Source organism: Budorcas taxicolor, chromosome 9 (assembly GCF_023091745.1).
Source record: "Budorcas taxicolor isolate Tak-1 chromosome 9, Takin1.1, whole genome shotgun sequence".
Taxonomy (NCBI): domain Eukaryota; kingdom Metazoa; phylum Chordata; class Mammalia; order Artiodactyla; family Bovidae; genus Budorcas; species Budorcas taxicolor.
The window spans coordinates 90137392-90156808 of record NC_068918.1 but is presented as its reverse complement, the minus strand read 5'-3'; the positions used below and the strand labels follow the sequence as shown (position 1 = coordinate 90156808).

At 37.8% G+C, this 19417-nt stretch overlaps 1 protein-coding gene across 5 annotated transcripts in view; it reads right to left on the bottom strand.

The window, feature by feature from the left end:
* Positions 1–1259: 1259 nt before the first annotated feature.
* Positions 1260–19417, bottom strand: part of QKI (QKI, KH domain containing RNA binding) — a 153052-nt gene continuing 134894 nt past the window's right edge. Inside the window, exons 5-8 of one of the 5 annotated variants that reach the window (XM_052645509.1) lie at positions 12015–12102; positions 10416–10715; positions 7540–7614; positions 1260–3569 (exon numbers count right to left, since the gene is read on the bottom strand). In XM_052645509.1, the coding sequence (XP_052501469.1) occupies positions 3553–3569; positions 7540–7614; positions 10416–10715; positions 12015–12102 (480 nt within the window). In that variant the 3' untranslated portion in view covers positions 1260–3552. Of the gene's footprint in view, positions 3570–4144; positions 8402–8421; positions 9662–10415; positions 10716–12014; positions 12103–19417 lie in introns of those variants that run through there. The other 4 variants (XM_052645510.1, XM_052645513.1, XM_052645511.1 and 1 more) reach the window with 4 other exon arrangements.

The window sequence follows — 19417 nt, the reverse complement described above, 5'->3', positions numbered from 1 at the left end:
TCTACTTATAGAAATTTTAAAAATGGTTCAACAAAGAATCAAACTGGTTTCTTGGGTATATCATTATGATAAATCTCTTTACTCTTTACGCTGTGAGCAGACAGTGATTATTTTGGAGAAGGAAAAATAAGAAAGTGTGGAATTAGTAACGCAGAAGTTGAAAGGCAGGTGGCAAGACTAGAAGAACGCCTCAAACCAACACTACTTTGTTCCCGTCTCTACTGGCACCTCCCCCCAAGGTAAAAGGCCAGGATAACCAAAGCCGTTTTAACAGCAGTGTGCGGAATCGTCAGCTGACAAACAACACAAAAACAAGTCACGCCATGTTATCTGTGGTCACTTCCTTCAGGGTTAGTCCAGTAATTCAAGACTTTACATTCTTTTGTCTTTATTTGTTTATTTTAATTAAACATGTAAAGGTTAATAAACAGACATAGTCCAGAGTTAGTAGGTTGATATTATAACATTTATTAAAATAATGCTATGGGTTAATAGAAACAGCAAAGAACCAAAGAATTAAAATGCAAGCTATGTAAAATCCCAACTAAAACCCAAAAGTGTCTAATGTATTCATTCATTAGCTAACTAAAAGCCCAAGAAAGACAAGACACCCAATATAATAAAGTACTGCAAAACAATTGGCAATTTTCAGTTATCAAAATTGTGGATTTTGCATTTTGTATCCTTTTCTCAATCAAGAAAAAAATTTTTTGAATGTTATATAACATACATATAAAACAAGATAGAAAAATACATTATAAACTTGTAACAATGGCTGTAAATACATTATCTTACATGTTTCTCATAGGCAATAGGTTGGTTATGGTACATACATAGCATGAAACTACTGAGATAATAAAGAACAGACAAAAATACATGTCAGCTGTACGGTAACATACAAGCGACACTCCCATCTACCCGCGCTAAAAAATTACATAATACTGTCAGAAAAAAAAGTCTTAAAAACTACATATTTTAATAAGAAAGAAATTCAATAAAGAATGATAATACTGAGAACCAAGGCATTCAGAGATTTCAAAAGTCATGCTTTTTTTCAGTTGATCCAAAATTTTATCAACTAAGTTTTCAAACGTTTGTTCAGAGCCAACATTACTCATAAATGTCACGCATTTATTTCATACATTTACTTTCTTCCCCATAAAAGACCTTTGATAAACATCTAAAATGTCCAGGTATAACACAGTTGAGATGAAACTGGATCAAATACTGGTATCGTTTTTAAACTATCACCTCAAGTGTTTGAGTGTCGCAAATTTATTCAACCAACCAAACAAAATAAAAATCAAAATGGCACAGCACATATGGTAAAATAAATCAGAACAACTGGATGTGTAACAGAAAGACAAGCAGTGGCGCGCTAACCAAAGCTAGCTGGATACAGAACCACCAATGTCTATTGCATAGTAAATAAACTGAAAACGGTTTCCAAGTGAGACAAGCTGATGGAGGTCACCGCGAAGGTGCTTACTGAGCTTACCGCTGACCTCTGACTGTGAAGCTGTGAAGTATGTAGAGGGCAGGAGTTGATGAGCTGGGGACCTACGGCCACTTGCCATTTGCCACATCTGGTACTGGGCATTTAATGATCACTTACAGACCATTTAGATCTGCAAGTCAGAGTTCAGAAGCAGAGCCCTGTGCACAAAGCACTTCAGCTACAAACCTGACTGAGCGTCCGGAGGAGCTGCAAGTTCATGTCGCATGTAGTTGAGTGTAATGCGCACCATGATGCTGGTTTCTCACATTCCTTTAATGTTAGATGGGGGCTGGGGGCGTGTGTGTGTTCATGTGTGTGTGTGTGTGGGTGGGTGGGTGTGGTGGTGGCTTAGGCCACTAAAACCAGCAGAGATGGACTACACAAGTGATCTGGTTTGGTAGAAATGAGTCTGATTTAAATTTAGGTCATTCAGAAACACTGTTATCCAGAATGAAAATCACAGATTCATTTTTGCGAAAAAGACTGCTGTGTATACTATTACCACCGATTAATAAGAAAAAATCCAACAACACGCCCACCAAATAAAGTTCTAATTTTGTCTATGAAATGGTGTTCTGATCACACGTAAATTTTATTTCAGAATCCTCTGGGCTAACATTAAGTATACCAATTACCAAAAGCACTCAATTTTTATTTTAAAAGGAACTTACTTGTTAGGAATTAGAAAAGTTCTCAAATTTTTTCACAGTATCAGATTTGGCAAGTTGATATCAAGCTAATGTGGCAAAAATCATTTAATTCAAACCATCAACTCATGTGTCTCCCCTCACATCTTCTTTCACATACTGGGCGACTGAGTGACAGGCATTGACTTGTATTCTGAGGGAGGAGCTGATCTTACAAGACACTTGACTAAATGACCATGAAGGAAAATAAGGCACTTTCTTTTCTTTAGACTTATTCCAATACTTAAAAAATTAAAAAGAAAGACAAAAAGGCTCTTTTGGTCTTTTGTTTCTTGACAACCACCAGAAAAAATCATTTAATGAAATAAAGGGTTTCTTTGTTCTTTTTCTTTTTTTTATAACACTTGAAAGTATAAAATGCTACATTTCCAAAAATATATATATTTTTTCTGCACCAGCACCCTTGTATAGTAAAAGTATCTACTTTTTTTGTTCATTTGTTTCAATGCACTACACTTTATCTACAATTTCATTACATGTATACAGCAAATAGGCAAGCATGGCTTTTACATCCTTAATGATTTTTTTCTATACAGGGAGATTTAAAAAAAATATTTGAACAGTTTGCCCAGTAATGTGACACATAATGCATGTACCTTGTTCTCATATATTTTTTAAAGGAGGTGTAAAATAAAGGTTCAGTAATTTTAACTCAGATATTTATCTTTTTAAAAATAGTGTTGCAGTTTTGTTCTTTGCATTACTTTCCAAAATTCCTTGTTAAGTTTTCTCTCATGGCACACTTCTAATACTTCAAATTTTGGCAGGCAATATAAAAAAGGCTGCAACTTCTGCCCTTTGAGGGCACTGTAGTGACTAAAGAGCATATCAAATTTTGAATACTTTTTGAAATCGCTTCACCAATGACGTCCCTGACCACAGGTTCATGCATGATGCATCAGCACAGTACATTCAGAGCTTCGACTCGCTATGGAGAGAGGTTCCTAGTGTCTCTCACAGTAACTGCCTCTGTCACTGAGTAGTTAAGGGCCATCTGTCTCCCCTTCTGAAGTGAGGCCTTCTTACCGTTCGCTTGGGGTGGGACATTAAAAGATGATCAGTGCTGTGGGATGAATTGGGCCTTATTGCTTTACTACTATTCAGTGCAGGTTCTAGAACCACTTTCACCCAAACAGAAAAAGAAAAAACAAAACAAACAAAAGCTGAGTTGGAGGACAACGATTTCTTTTGTCTTTTGTTTGGTTAGATGGTAAGACGAACGGACAAGTGCCTCAGCTCGCTGCACTGACGACAGGCAAGCAAAGGCGATTACCAGTTAACTGATCAGCAGGCAGGCATGGTCAGGTCATCATTGGGTGAAGAGTTCAGAGGTCAGAAGGTCATAGGTTAGTTGCCGGTGGCGGCTGGGTGGTTAGAAACAAAAAACAAAAAAAAAAAAAAAAAAAGAAAAGAAAAGATAGAGAAGAGATTAGTTTCAGCTAGTGACGGCTTAATGACAACATGAAAAACTAATCACAACTAATAAAAAAAAAAAGCATGTTTAATTCTGACAAACTGATTGACATCATCTACAGAATACAATAAAAATCATGACAATTCCATATCATGATTTGAACAAATGAAGGAGAGCCCACTCCCACAAAAAAAAAGAAAAAAAAACACTGTTAACAGGAAAAATAGAAATAAAATACAACTAACAACTAATAGTTAGTAGCAGTCAATGAAGGAAACTGGAAAACAACATCAATGAATAGGTTTGGTATACAGATTTCTGAAACAGTCAGTGCAGCTATCAGTATCTGACTGCTATTAAGCATTAGTATTCTCTCAGATGCAAGCATTAAAGCAACTATTAATGATGGATGTGATTATTAATAATCAATGATTAACAGAAATGAATCTAAAGAAATTTAAATTTCTATGAATAATCTGGTTCAACATAAACTCTGGGCCAAACAAAGTTTCTTTTGTTCAATAAATGTTTATTGCTTTTTCAATTATTCTATTTACAAACAACATGGAATTTCTTGGCCTCATGATACAAAGCAACACTAAACTGTAGTCTAGCAGTGTGGGCAACATCATGGGAACCAGAAAAGGGCCAGGCCTTCTGCGCTGGCCAACACTTTCCAGTTGGAAATACTATTTTACACATATAGAACACTTATAAAATGCACTTGCATGTAAACACTGTAAAATCCTGCCATTTAAAATTCTATACTCAAAAAGCTCTAAGTACATCAAAAAATAGAAGAAATTTCTAATTGATACCAATAAGGCATTTTAAAACTACAAACAGCTTTCTTTATTCAATTTCAAAGCTAATACTCTGCAAATACAATAAAATCTGACATTTCATATACATTCCTGCTTTATATTTTATATTTTAAAAGAAGCCACCTGTAAATACTATTTTCTTTTGCAAAATAACAAACAGAACAAAAAAATTTTAAAAAAAATTACAGTAAAACATAAAGTAGTTCTCAAGTGGAAAAGTTATCGTTCCCAATGTCCTTGAGTTGCTCCTTCCTTAATCAACCTCTGTCACATTCTGCTTCACCAAACTTGGTCCACTTAACAGTAGTATGATTTTTAAGACTCATTCAACAGCTTTAATTATTTCTACTATATTCTGAGGTTTGAGAGAATTTTCTGTACTGTTGCCACTGTGACTAAGGCAGAGGAGATGTGAATGAAAAGATATTCAGTGCAAAGGCAGATTCTGTGCCACTTGATAAATCAAAACCTAGAAGGTGTAATGTTCACAGAGTTTAAAGAATCTATATAATGGACTGGTTTACCTTCATATTAAAAAAAATGCTTTCTAAAAGTCTATCACATAGGACAGCTTATAAATACTACAAAAATACTGTTATCTTCAGTGTGACCAAATCTTCCCTGAATTTGTTGAAAAAAATTGGAATTTTATTTAATTAAAATAAAAACTGCTACTCCAAAGTTAAAGAAGAAAATAAATATTTCACATGATGTAGTCATACCACTTCATAGGTACTCCAGAAATATAGAATCTTAAAGCATTTTTTAAATTACTTAAAATTTTGATTAAAATTGTATTAAGCTGTTTATACAAATTATGTAAATGATGGTTTTCACAAAATCATTATTTAGAAACCTTCTGATTATGCTTTTTTGAGTGTGGAATATAAACAAGCCAACTACTGTTTCTATATATACCAGTAAACCTAGAATATGTCCTCTGCCGAGTCCTGGCCTGCAGTACACACAGGCGTGTCAACCGTGCAAAATCACTTACGGTTCATTACAACTAAAAAGTCAGTTGGTCTTTTATAGGCTTCATATTCAGTTTTGAAATACGTGTACGGGGGGTTATTTTTAGTGAAGAACTAGATGTCTGTCAACCATGCGGTACCTAAATGCTCATAAAGAATTACATGGTTATATGTCTAAGGGCTGAGTTTCCATGCATAAATGAATACTTATAATCTTCCCTTCAAAAGATTAAAAAATAATCATTAAAAAAAACCTCAAAAATAGAGAAAACAGTAGTATCATAAAATAATTTAAGTGAAGGACTTCAGAGCTCTCCCTTAGACCCAGTGAGTGCATATACAGTGATAGTAACAGCAGTATACAAGTATCTGTTATTTAAAAAAAGAAAAAAAGAGCATTTCGGTTTGCTGACATTGCATTTTGAATAAAAACAGTGACAGGACTAACAAAAACACATAAACTACAAAAGAGCTTCTCATGGAATGTGCTGTCAATTTCAAATACAGTATAATCTTTCTAGTATTTTCAACTGTCTCAAGGCACTGGAGTGTGGAGCAGACCAGTAATTGTGTTAAAATAAAATTGTGAGAAATCTCTTTAAAAGGGCATGCAGGGAAAGGTTAAAAGAATAAAAACTACTTTAAAACAGTCTTTAAAACTGTTTTTTTAGACATTAACAATGTAAAAAACTTCCAATTCTTTGTGGAATTATTCAATTTCTTTAAATTGAAAAGTTAGTTAAAAGATTTTTTTAAAAAATTTCCTCCTTCACTAGGAGACTTTCTGACACAAAAAGGGTCATTTATTTCCTGTGGTGCATGACGTACTTATATTTATATTATCTTCATAGATAACCACTGACCTTGGCGGGGGGGGGGGGGGGGTCTGTTTATTCAATAATCTCTATGAGTAATATATGTGTTAGTTAAAAGTCTTAAAACTCTTTAATTATGTATGATGCTAAATAAATATCATCCATGTCTTTGGAAAGGTATTTTATTCTGATGTGGACAACATTTGCGTCCATCAGTATTTAAGATAACTCTGTGAAACTGACAGGTTAGGTCTTTCTCAAGTTCATAGAAAATGTAGGATTGGGGTGTAAATACATCACTTTCCACCACTAATATTAGAGACCTTTTGATCAAATTAATTAGTAGGTAAAGATGTGCCATAATAAAAGTTTGCGAAAAAAAAAAATCCTTTTTTAAAATCTTGTTTTGGATTGCTACCTTGTAACGACAAACTCAGAAAACAATGTCAATAAACCAAAATCGTCACTCCTCAATAAACATAAATAATTTTATAGAAGGGTCCAAGGGCATATATAGGACACAATTCATACATGTGGAAAAGGAGAAAAATGAAGACTTATTTTCCAGTCACGGGTTAGTCAAAAAAGGACTTTCAAACAGCTGGATTCACGTCACCACAAAATCTCAAGAGACAGTTTACCTTCAGATAATACCTTTAGCAGCAAATGACAGAAATCAAAGGATCCATTTTGGGACAAGAGTGGAAGAAAAAAAGGGAAACGATTTCCTCATTTATTAAAAAATCCAACTTCATCAAAGTCATCTTCACAGGCCCTTGTTGATTTCAGCTAGGGACCTGACACGTATATCCTTGTGTGTATACAGTGGGGTTCAAGTATCTTATTAAAAAGGAAAATGAAAACTAAATCTTCAGTTTTCTCCAAAAGGACACAGGAGGAATATATTCCTTTACTTCTCTCATTAAAGCACCATCTGCTTAGTTCTTTTTGCAAAACCAACCCAAAATTTCAGAACAACTAAAAGGTAAATTTGGGCAAAAATTATTCCTGAAAAATAAGGCAACATCAGAATTTAATAGCTCCCCAGATGGACTAATTTACATTTTAGTAGAAATAAATCATTGTACATACTAAAATAGAATTTAATAAATTAAAACATGAAGGGAGGAAAAGAAAACATCCAAAAAACCCAACCCTTAAATCTTTTAATTATTATGAATTAATTTAGAAAAGGAAAAGAAACGATGGCAGGCAAGCAGTGATGTTTTTCCATCAGGTGTGGTGTCGCAAACTTTATGAACACCCAACGCATTTCTCATAAACAAGAACTGCAGAACTAAACTAACCTCGGTCTGCGGTCACAATCCTTTGGTAAGGATGGACACGCATATCGTGCCTTCGAACTTTAGTAGCCACCGCACCTAGTTAAATTGCAATTACCAAGACAAAGTTAGAAAACATTCACAAGGGAAAAGAAAACAAACATTAACAGCAGGTTTATCACAATGGATTTCAAATGTTCATTTACTACAAAAGTTTTGTTTTAGGAAACACGTTAAGGCACAGTAGTCTTAAAATTAACCATTATATGTTGCGTATATATGCATCTATTAATATTGCATTCATTTCGATCATCTTGGCCTTAACCTATTTTATCCATTCATTTATAATCCCAAGTTACAGATTTCATGAACTCTACTAGATCCAAACACAGTTAGGCTTTACTAGTCACATATTCACTGAAGTGCCTTTCTTGCAGCAGGACTACTTATAATGCCACGTTTAATACTGACAATTATTTGCTAACCTTAAGACCACACTTCCAGAGTCTATCACTTAAGAAGGTTTAAATGCAATTCTTAAAGCCTACAGATTGTGGTTCTAAACTTCGAGTCAATAAGTATGAACTGCAATGAATTAGGTGATTAGTAAAGCAAACAGTATCGTACACTTAGCAGTCAGTATACTACTATGCACGCCTTTATAAATTACCGTTACTTTGTAAGATTACAGACTAAACCAATTAATAACATACTTTTATTTTCTATCAGTGTGCAAAAAGTGCAAGTAAGTCACTGACTGCTAGGCTAAGCTTCCCTCCCACCCCCCTGGAGGCTGCTGAGACTAAGCATTTGTTAAATTCAGATCTGATGAGGGTTCAGTTAAGACCGTTCTTGAATTCTTAGCCTTTCGTTGGGAAAGCCATACCTAAAGATAAAAGGAAGGGAATTAAAAATTAGTCATCAATGAAGATTTGAGGCTAATACCAATCTCCTCACTACCACCAACACATATGTCTGCATCTGTTTTGAAGGGCACTGCTTATTTTAAAATACTCATGTGAGACTTGATATATAGCATGCATGTTATCTGTGTGCAAGTTGATTATAACATAGCAACTTGAAACTCATTTTCTCAGTTCTCCAAGTGGTCAATATCATGTTTCACTGCTTAGGTGGCAAAGTGAGAAATAAAACTGATAATGGAATCTTGTCATTTAGCGCTCATTATTATTCACCTTATGCATGTCAATTAGGTATCTGTGTATTTTACTTTCAATTTTGTCAGTCTAATAATTAAGTATTATAAATAAAAATTTTCCAACACAACAAAAGCAGATTGCTTTAAAATGGGAAATTTTACTGCAGTGCCTCTTGCTGTTTCTAAGCAGTAAACTGGTCCATCACCCCTTTTTCCTTTTTGGAAAAACTAATCTTATATAAGCGTAATTCGCTGAGGCAAAATCAGTGAGATCTTGCATTGAGAGTGCTGGAACAGCAGCTGGTGGCTCAGAGTGCCAGCCCTGCGGGAAGCAACAGTCAAACTCCTCGAACAGACGCTGTGCGTGCAGCAGAGAGGAGCTCTGGGGAAAGGAGCAGCATGGGGCCACAGGGCAGAGCGTTAACAGAAAGGAAAACGTGAACAGGTTACAGGTTACATGTTATTTAAAAATGCTTCAAGAAATGTGCAACAGAAACAAGCCTCTCAGAAACAGTTCTATTGTATGATTCTGACCTATAATACTTTTTACAATGATTTAGAGATAAACGGAAAACATGTACAATAAAATGTATTTGCTCATGAAACAAAACGCACCTGAGTGCATGCACACACACAGATAACATACAGAGCACTGTGGCTTTTTTTAATTGAACAATGAATTCTCCAGTTTCAATCTTAGTGTCCAGGTTCATTAAAAACTTCCAAATTTTGATAAATCAATATTAATACTGGGGGAAAAAATAACTTTAAAAGATCAAAGTCCTAAAAGTCAACAGCATGCACGCAGCACCAAAGTCGGGTACAATTCCAGAAAAAAGAACTCAGATTCTGTCTGGCAAAACAAAGGGGCAGCGCAGAGACAGTGCGTCCACACTGCCCGGTCGTGTTAGAACAGCTGCTGCTCTAGTCCTTCATCCAGCAGTCAATGGGCTGAAATATCAGGCATGACTGGCATTTCAATCCACTCTATAAAAAAAAGGCGTCAGTAATGTCTTTTTCAAGCACACCACTTTTTGTTTATGTAAAACTGAGTGTTTACAGCATGATCTTAATTTTCGCCTCAATTGGGATTCTAATTCAGTGATTATTGAATCACTTATCAGTGATTATCACTTATAATCACTTATCACTTAAAATCACTTATCAATTCCATACTGTACTACTGAAACTAAGAACGTCTCTTATCTTTAATATTAACTAGGACTTCAAAATAAAAAAACTCAAGAAACCTGAAGAATGCAACTATTTATCTTGTCCCTTTCATATTTTAAGTGACCACAAATATCAGAAAACACACATCAGGTTTAAAATGTCTCAAAAGACTTTCACACAAAAATTGAAAATGTAGCAGACAAATAAATTTCCAACACAAAAGCCATCTATAAACTCTGGGTGGTGGAGTTGATGGAGGGATAGGCCTCTGGGTGGGATCTCACACTCAGAACGACCTTGGTGATGTCAAACGTGAAAAGCATTTTCTGTTTAAAATGTTCATTGCAAATTTACCCAACCAAAGTGACTGTCAGTCACCAGAGTGCATCTGAATAAATTTCAGGTACAATTATTTAAAGGGGGAACCCTTCTAAGAGGCTGAAATAATTCTCAGTCTTTCCAGTGGAAGCTTGTCTTGCCTCTCTAAAATGGATGTATCATTTCAAAGTCTGGGGCAGCAAAAGTGATGAAGAAAAATGCTGTTAACCATACAGGGAAAACAACTTACCTAATACACCACTAGGTTCAATAGGGTACTCAAGGATCGATGTAGCTGGCGCCAATGTGTAGGGGTACTCGTAGGGTGTGTAGATTAGCCCAGCCTCGGGCCCTGGGGGAACTATTGCAGCAGTAGGGTGAGGAGTTCCGTTTGGCATGACAGCGGTCTGTATCTGTCTGATCAAAGGCATTATGGTAGGGCCAGCCGGCGTCGGAGTGCGCAGGGCAGCTGGTGGGAGCACGGGCGCAGGCCCAGTGATAATCCTCGGAGCAGCCTGGGCCGTCGCTGCAAGAGAAAAGGCAAGGGCTGCTACAGTAAGCAAAGAAATTTAGAAGGAAGTACAGAGACAGCAGTGTAAAACACGGAAAATGAGAGGGAAGGAGGAAAAAGGAAAAAGCAGAAAAGAAGAAAAATAAAAGGAAATCATTAGTACATGCGCTGATCACACAAAAATGCCAAAGCACACCAATCAAATGCAAAACAGCTTCCCCTTTCCCAATGTGATTAAGAATAATGTGCAAAATTTAAAAAGCCACTGGGGAAAAAACAGAATGAGACCATTAAAATAGGTTATATTTTCTTCATGTATTTGGTATGTCTATATTTTTAAGATCTCATGAGACTAAAGGTTCATGCAGAAGCACAAGAAAACACTTGCATTAAAAGATGTTAAAAATACTCTGTAATTGGAGTCCACAGAAATACAGTTTTAGTATATTTCTAAAGAGTAAAGAATAATTTTCATTGTATTAACTTAGCCAAAACAACCAACAGTTATTAATTTTCTGTATTTGTAGTGATTAACTTCTTCATAGAAAATACAAAAAAAAAGTCACATTCCTAAACACATGACTATTAATGATATACTCATTTTCATGAGTAAATTAAAGCCAACCATTTATAAAAAGTACACTCTAAACACACTAGGGTGTCTATATTTTGGAAAGCTGGCTATGTCTTTAAAATTCTATACCTGTAATTTAAATATTATGTTCATATGAATGATGAATAAAACTTAAGATTGTTTCAAAATATAAATTTCACACTATTTCCTTTTAAATATAAAAAAGCAATCCTCTTACAGTTTATGAAAGCATGCACAATACACATTAAGGGGAAAATAGGATTAAAAATAGTATTATCTACTGCTCTCTGTGAACTCATGTATGAAATCAATAGAGAAAAAAAATACTGGAGGAAAACCATGCAAGCAAGGTGAAAGAACAGAATTCAACAGAAGAATCACTGCATTCATATATATTCCAAATTAGCTTTTAGTTTTTAGAAAAAACTTCTCCTTTGCATAAATGTAACAAAATAAACTAGAAGTCTTAAATCTGTAGTTAACAAAACTTTTTTTGAAACTCTTGAATTCAGAAGCTGAAATTTCATCGAAAGAATAAAATAAAAGCTTATAAACTAAAAACTTAGGCATGCTAGTGTAAAATAAAATCAAGGGAGTGCCCTCATTCTTGAAAACAGTAAAAATGGAACAGTGAGTCCCATATCAAGTGACAATTCACTTTAACTGTTCGTGTATTGTGCTGCCAAAAGGAGAGGGGGGTCTTCAGACAAAACAGCTAAGACAGCTGTACGCTCTGGTCTTACGTGATTTAATGTTGGCATCTCTGTAGGTGCCGTTGAGAATCGCAAGCTCCATCAGCTGCATCTTCTTCAGGCTGTCTTCTCCCTCTGCCTATACGTGGAGAAGACAAGAGCACTAAGCACCTGAAACGGCCCATACACATTACAGCCGTATCTGCAAAAACCTCAGAATAGGTGTCACATGACTACAGCCACTGGTCTCAACTAGGAAAAAAAGATCCAGGAAACAAAAGGTGAGTGAGTGCGTGCGTGCGTGCTCCGTCACTCAGTCATGTTCGACTCTTTTCGACCCCATGGACTGTAGCCCGCCAGGCTCCTCTGTCCATGGGATTCTGCAGGCAAGAACGCTGGAGTGGGTTGCCATTTCCTTCTCCAGGGGAGACAAAAGGCGCTACATGCTAAAGCCCATTCAGTAATGGGATATTAACACGCGATGCTCTCAACTGCCACCAGCTCCATTTCTATTTGGACACTTCTTACGTAAGGCTTCCCTGGTGGCTCAGAGGTTAAAGCACCTGCCTGCAATGCGGGAGACCAGGGTTCAATCCCTGGGTTGGGCAGATACCCTGGAGAAGGAAATGGCAACCCACTCCAGTACTCTTGCCTGGAGAATCCCATGGACAGAGGAGCCTGGTAGGCTAGAGGCCACGGCGTCACAAAGAGTCAGACACGACCCCACAGACGGCAGCCCACCAGGATCCCCCGTCCATGCGATTTTCCAGGCAAGAGTACTGGAGTGGGGTGCCATCGCCTTCTCCATACATAAGCTACACTGATGTATTAACAATCACTGAAAAAGCTTTACTTTTAAATGGGATCAATGAAAATGTTAGGTAAATTAAATATAGTATAGTCTCTACAGTATCTACCATTTTAGAGAGTCTAAATCTTCATTAAAATACAAAAAATAAAAAATAAACTGGGATTTTAAACATGTAAGATTCAACTGTGGTATTCAGGTAAGGAAATTTTAATTCTCCAAAAGAGGAAAATTTAACAAAATCACAAACCTAAGAATTTCTATAAATCTGGTCTACATACTAGTTTCTTATCACATCCCTTTCTCCCCTCAATTAGCAAACCTATCAATTCTAAAGCAAATCAGTCGTTAAGGTCATCTGATACATTGTCCAAGCCATGTTAACTTCACAGCAAAGAGCAGCACTACTAGTAAGTATGCACCAGGCAAAAACCAGGGATGTCTCTGACATCAAACTGTTAGGCCATTTCCTTAACCTTGGACTTGCCCCCACCCTCCTCATTTACTGCTATCACTCTTGCTCTTGGCATTATTGGTTTATTACCAAAACTACTATAATGTGTTAAGAGTATCTGTTCTCCAATCAATCTCTGCACAATGCCCAGTTAACTGCCCAAATCACAACTTTCATCTTAATGTTTCTTGACAGGTTCATGTCTTAAAACCCTTGTAGTCTCTTACTAGCTAAAAATAATAATACATTTAAGCTACTTATGGTCTGATCCCAAAAATCTTCTCAAGTTCAATCAATGAATCTCCTACCATCTATTATCTTACGGCATAAATCAAACCAAATCACTTCCTGTTATTCATCTCTATGCCTCCTCCTACTGCCTCCATCTTGACTGCTTCTCTGCACTCCACACTACCCCTCACCCCTCTTCTCAAATCCTACTTTACCTTGCAGACTTCAACCTAAATGCTACCTTCTCAGAGGGTCATCCCTAGAGCATACGTTTCTGCTTTGAGTTCAAGTTTGTCGTATACCACAACTACCAAGAAACGAGCACGCTCCCTGAGTGCAAAGCCTAGTTCTCATTTATCACTGCCTATCTTCCTGATCCACCTCATCTCCCCAAGTCATTTGCTAGGAGTTATTTTTAAATGATCTCTATGAGATATCTTTAACTTTATTTCAGTTCAGTTCAGTCGCTCAGTCGTGTCCGACTCTCTGTGACCCCATGAATCGCAGCACACCAGGCCTCCCTGTCCATCACCATCTCACGGAGTTCACTCAGACTCACGTCCATCGAGTCCGTCATGCCATCCAGCCATCTCATCCTCGGTCGTCCCCTTCTCCTGCCCCTAATCCCTCCCAGCATCAGAGTCTTTTCCAATGAGTCAGCTCTTTGTATGAGGTGGCCAAAGTACTGGAGTTTCAGCTTTAGCATCATTCCTTCCAAAGAAATCCCAGGGCTGATCTCCTTCAGAATGAACTGGTTGGATCTCCTTCCAGTCCCAGGGACTCTCAAGAGTCTTCTCCAACACCACAGTTCAAAAGCATCAATTCTTCGGCACTCAGCCTTCTTCACAGTCCAACTCTCACATCCATACATGACCACAGGAAAAACCATAGCCTTGACTAGACGGACCTTAGTCGGAAAAGTAATGTTTCTGCTTTTGAATATACTATCTAGGTTGGTCATAACTTTTCTTCCAAGGAGTAAGCATCTTTTAATTTCATGGCTGCAGTCACCATCTGCTGTGATTTTGGAGCCCCCCAAAATAAAGTCTGACATTGTTTCCACTGTTTCCCTATCTATTTCCCATGAAGTGATGGGACTGGATGCCATGATCTTCGTTTTCTCAATGTTGAGCTTTAAGCCAACTTTTTCACTCTCCTCTTTCACTTTCATCAAGAGGCTTTTTAGCTCCTCTTCACTTTCTGCCATAAGGGTGGTGTCATCTGCATATCCGAGGTTATTGATATTTCTCCCGGCAATCTTGATTCCAGCTTGTGTTTCTTCCAGTCCGGCGTTTCTCATGATGTACTCTGCGTATAAGTTAAACAAGCAGGGTGACAATATACAGCCTTGACGTACTCCTTTTCCTCTTTGCAACCAGTCTGTTGTTCCATGTCCAGTTCTAACTGTTGCTTCCTGACCTGCATACAGATTTCTCAAGAGGCAGGTTAGGTGGTCTGGTATTCCCATCTCTTTCAGAATTTTCTACAGTTTATTGTGATCCACATAGTCAAAGGCTTTAGAAATCTCAAATGTTTAAATCCTACAGAATAAACTTAAGCCACAGAACAATGCGGTTCACCCACGCAGAAGTGGTAGAAATGGAACTACGTGCTGCTCACACATTTCACATATGATACTCCCAGGACTTAACATTTTAAAAGGAAAGAAACCCAATGATACGTTTTTCTGATGTAACACTGGTCCTTCTTGATTCAAGAAACGAGCAGGTAACAAACTTCTCAGCCCTTTCTTATTATACAAAACTGTCCCTGGCACTGTAACAGCAAATTGAGTACCATAATTTGTAATAAAAAGAACTGCTAAGGGGGCTTTTAACAAACTACAAAAAGAGTTTAAGATAAGTGAAAACATCATGAACAATGTTTAGTGTGCCACTGATGACTTTTCAGAAACCTACTTGCAGTCATAGAAGGTGAAGAAGATACTTGCACTCTGTGGAACTACTCTTCCTGATTCCTATGAATGTGAACAGATAAATTTAAAAAAAAGTAGTAATGTGATTTACTTGAAAGCTGTAACAATTACCTGCTAAAGAAAAATAAGTTAGCACTATCACTGGAAGAGAAGAATTATAAATAAACTATGATAAAACTGCTTTAACTTGTCTACTGAAAGCTAACAATACTGAAAATTAAAATGTAAGTTGTTTCCAATTCAAACCTAATTAAAAGACACTCGCTCCTTGGAAGAAACCTATGATAAATCTAGACAGTGTATTCAAAAGCAGAGACTTCACTTTTCCAACAAAGGTCTATACAGCCAAAGCTATGATTTTTCCAGTAGGCATGTACAGATATGAGAGTTGGACCATAAAGAAGGGTGAGTGTCAAAGAATTGATGCTTTCAAACTATGGTGCTGGAGAAGACTGTTGAGAGTCCCCCGGAGAGCAAGGAGACCAAACCAGTCCATCCTAATGGAAATAAACCCTGAATAATCATTGGAAGGAGTGATGCTGAAGCTGAAGCTCCAATACTTTAGACCCTGATGTGAAGAGCCAACTCACTGGAGAAGACCCTGATGCTGGGAAAGATTGAGGGCAGGAGAAGGGGGTGACAGAGGACGAGATGGTTGGAGGGACATGACTCAATGGACATGAGAATGAGCAAGCTCCAGGAGTTGGTGATGGACAGGGAAGCCTGGCGTGCTGCAGTCCATGGGGTCACAAAGAGTGACTGAACAACAGCAACAGAATACTGCAAGTATATAAACTATACCTTATTTAAACAGAAAGACAGTAAGTACACCTTCAGTCGTCTTCCACAGTGAAAAAGTGCTACGTATTTGAAAATGTCTGAAAATTAGGCAGAAATAAAGATGAAAAAAATGAAGAGTCACAACGCCTCACAAGCAGTGCTGTACAAAGAAGAGGTGCTTGAACACATGTTTTCACTGAACAGTTTCTTTTGGGTAACAATTTAACCATACTCATTAGCTGGTGATGCAGTGTCAAACTTGGGAGAAAGACAAAGAAAAAGATGATGGAAGAAATACATGTGTGCATGTGTAGGGCATGTGTATACACGTGTGTGCATGCACGTTTGCAGAGTGTAGGAAACAAAAAAACCCATCTAGAGACATCAGCAGAGAATGAAAACCAGTGCAGCCTCGCGTTCACTAGGTGGTGTCAGCGCCGTGCACCATGGTGACACAGTCACTGGGGGCCGCCGACACAAGTGACGCATTACGGTACACACTGCATCGTGTCACGTGGGGCAGGCTGCCCCAACGTCTCCTGGCAGAACAGTCCAGAACCAGCCTCTCTTGCACCCTCAGCACTCCCACCCACTCTGCACTCACAGAACGTGATGCTCTGTGTCTCTAGACGTGACTATGGACATTTGGGTGCTCTAGTTTTGGGGGTACTGTGAATAAAGCTGCTATGAAAATTCCTGTACAAGGCTTTTGTGGGAAAACTTAAGTTTTCAATTCTCTTGGATAATTACCTAGAAGTGGAATTGCTGGGTCATGGAGTAAATGTATTTTACATGGAAAACATTATATAAAGATTACTTGAACTCAGTGGGATAAAAACAGATTATAGACATGCTTCTCTGAACTTTTTGGGTTCTGCAATTAAGGATGACAAACTATGGGTCTATACAAATATATATAACTTATGCATATATTACTTAACATACAGCTATGTTATCAGCTATATATAACAGCTATGTTAAAGTGCTCAAAATAGTTCATGGTTAACATTTGATCAGAGTAACATTTTAAAGTAGAACAATTTATACAATGTTCTACCTTATTAGAATTAGATATTAAATCCTCATCATCTAAGCATTTATGTTTCATAACAGATCTACAGCACTGGTACTTCATTATCCCCAAAGCTCAGAAAGGTTAGGTAGCTTACCAAATGTCACAATGGAAAACTGGCTTTCAACCAGAGTACCTGATCCAAAGTCCTCATTATACCTTTTGCAACGTAATTTATGGTGACTTCAAGTGGAAGTATCTTTTGAATTCATCAAAGAATTCACATAAGAAAAATGAATATAATGTAATTAATTACAACAGAGAGCTAAAACAAACATGTGAATACTTCCAACTAATTAAAATGTCAACTAGCACAATAATTTGAACTACTGCCTGTAATAAAAGCCCAAACTTTCCAGCTTAGCATTCAAGGTGCTGAGTAACTTCTAAAAGCAGCCCTTTTTCCAAATGTTTTGCACTGGTTGAAATCGTCTGTCCACTGTCTCCTGGAATATACTCCATGCTTTTCTGCCTCTAAGCGAGAGGAGGCCTGGTCCAGAAGCATGCTGTATGTGCCTCTTCTTGCAGCCCAGGCAGATCACTGGCTCTCCAGAGTTCAGCCTTTCCTAAACATATCTAAATTAATGCTACTCCTTTTGAGGTAATCAATCACATACGGCCACGAGGAAGAAGGTATCTCTTCTATTTTTTCATTTTTTTTTTTTAAGGAAATTTCATGATTTGTAGCTATGAATCAACACACAGCCAATAAACCAGTCTTCTAGCCTGCAATGCCTCACAAATATAAACCTTCTCAATACATTTTTAAAGACTGATTCTTACTTTTCTATAAATTTGAAATAATGAGTAGAAAAGGTTTTCCAAGCATTAAATAAAAAGTACATAACTTAATTCACTAGGAGAACAGGGCTGAACAAGTAATAAAGAGAACGAGTGACGAAGTTTATAAAGAATTAATACCAATCATTACCTGCATCTGCTTCTGTCAGCTAAAAAGTCTGACAAAGAACCTGACTAACTTAAATTTAAATAGAGGGCTTTACACAGGGCAGTGACGTCACAGTGCCTGTCTCAAAAGGCTTGCTTCGGTATTTTGTGAATGGACGGTTTGGGGCTCCAGTATGATTGGAGAAACCCAGCCATCAGCTTTAACCCAGTCCAGGAACAGAGGAACTGGGTGGTTGGGCGGGGCTGGGGGCAGGTGCCAACCCTGACAGAGGGTTGAACTGACAGGACTTGACGACTGCATAGAGTGGAGGAGGGAAAAGGGGACACTAAAGAACGATATTTAGCTTTAAAGGCGAAGGGAGATGGAGTCAAAAGTTCTGTTTGCAAATACGAAACTTGAAATGCTTCAACACCCCAGTGGAGACGTCAAGGAGATGGCTAATACAAACCTGAGGTCTACTTCCTAACTTAGTATATAAAGAGCTAGTAGAAAAATTACTTCCCACTTTTCATAGTATTTTTCTCCAAGATGATACAGAAACTATTAAATTTCAAGCTGACCTGTTATACGCTTCCAAAGGCCAGGTCTAGGGCTCTACATAGTTCTGTGTCTTCCAGGCCAGCTGGTGAGTTAGGCGCCCACAACTGAGACACCCCGAGCAGCACTGAAGGGAGGCTAAAGTGCTGGCTGAGGGCGGAAGGGGCGGCCCTCCTGTGCCAGCTGCTCTCAGCCCAGCACCTTGGCGGGGGCAGCTCCGCCCAGGCTCCAGAGTTCTTCCCCAGCACTTCTAGAACCAGCCTCATGGAGCAGCCCCACCCCTCAGGCACAACCAGTGTGCGCACTCTTGTGAGCTGCTGAGCTTCTCCGTCAGCCAAGGGGCGGCTCTGTCAGAAGTCCTGCCTCTGCACAAAATTCTCTCCACTTCTGTGATGGTGATATGGTGACACCACCGCCATTCTCTCTCTTTTATCTCCCAGTCCCGGGACAATAGTAAATTCCTAGAGCTTCTAAAACTGTATTACACTCTGTCTCCTTTCTCCTGTTTTAGTCTTCAACACCCATTTAACAGATTACTTTATTCTCTCTGTTGAAAGATCTAGTGTGGTTTGTTTTCCTGATTGAAGAGGAGGCTCTCCAGCACTACTTCAGAGAATCTGAATTTCCCCATCTGACACTTATGGTCACATCAGCTTCCTTTCCTTTTTATGTCACCAACTTTATTTTGTGTCAAAAATTTAAGCAGATGATCTGCTAACTATTTCT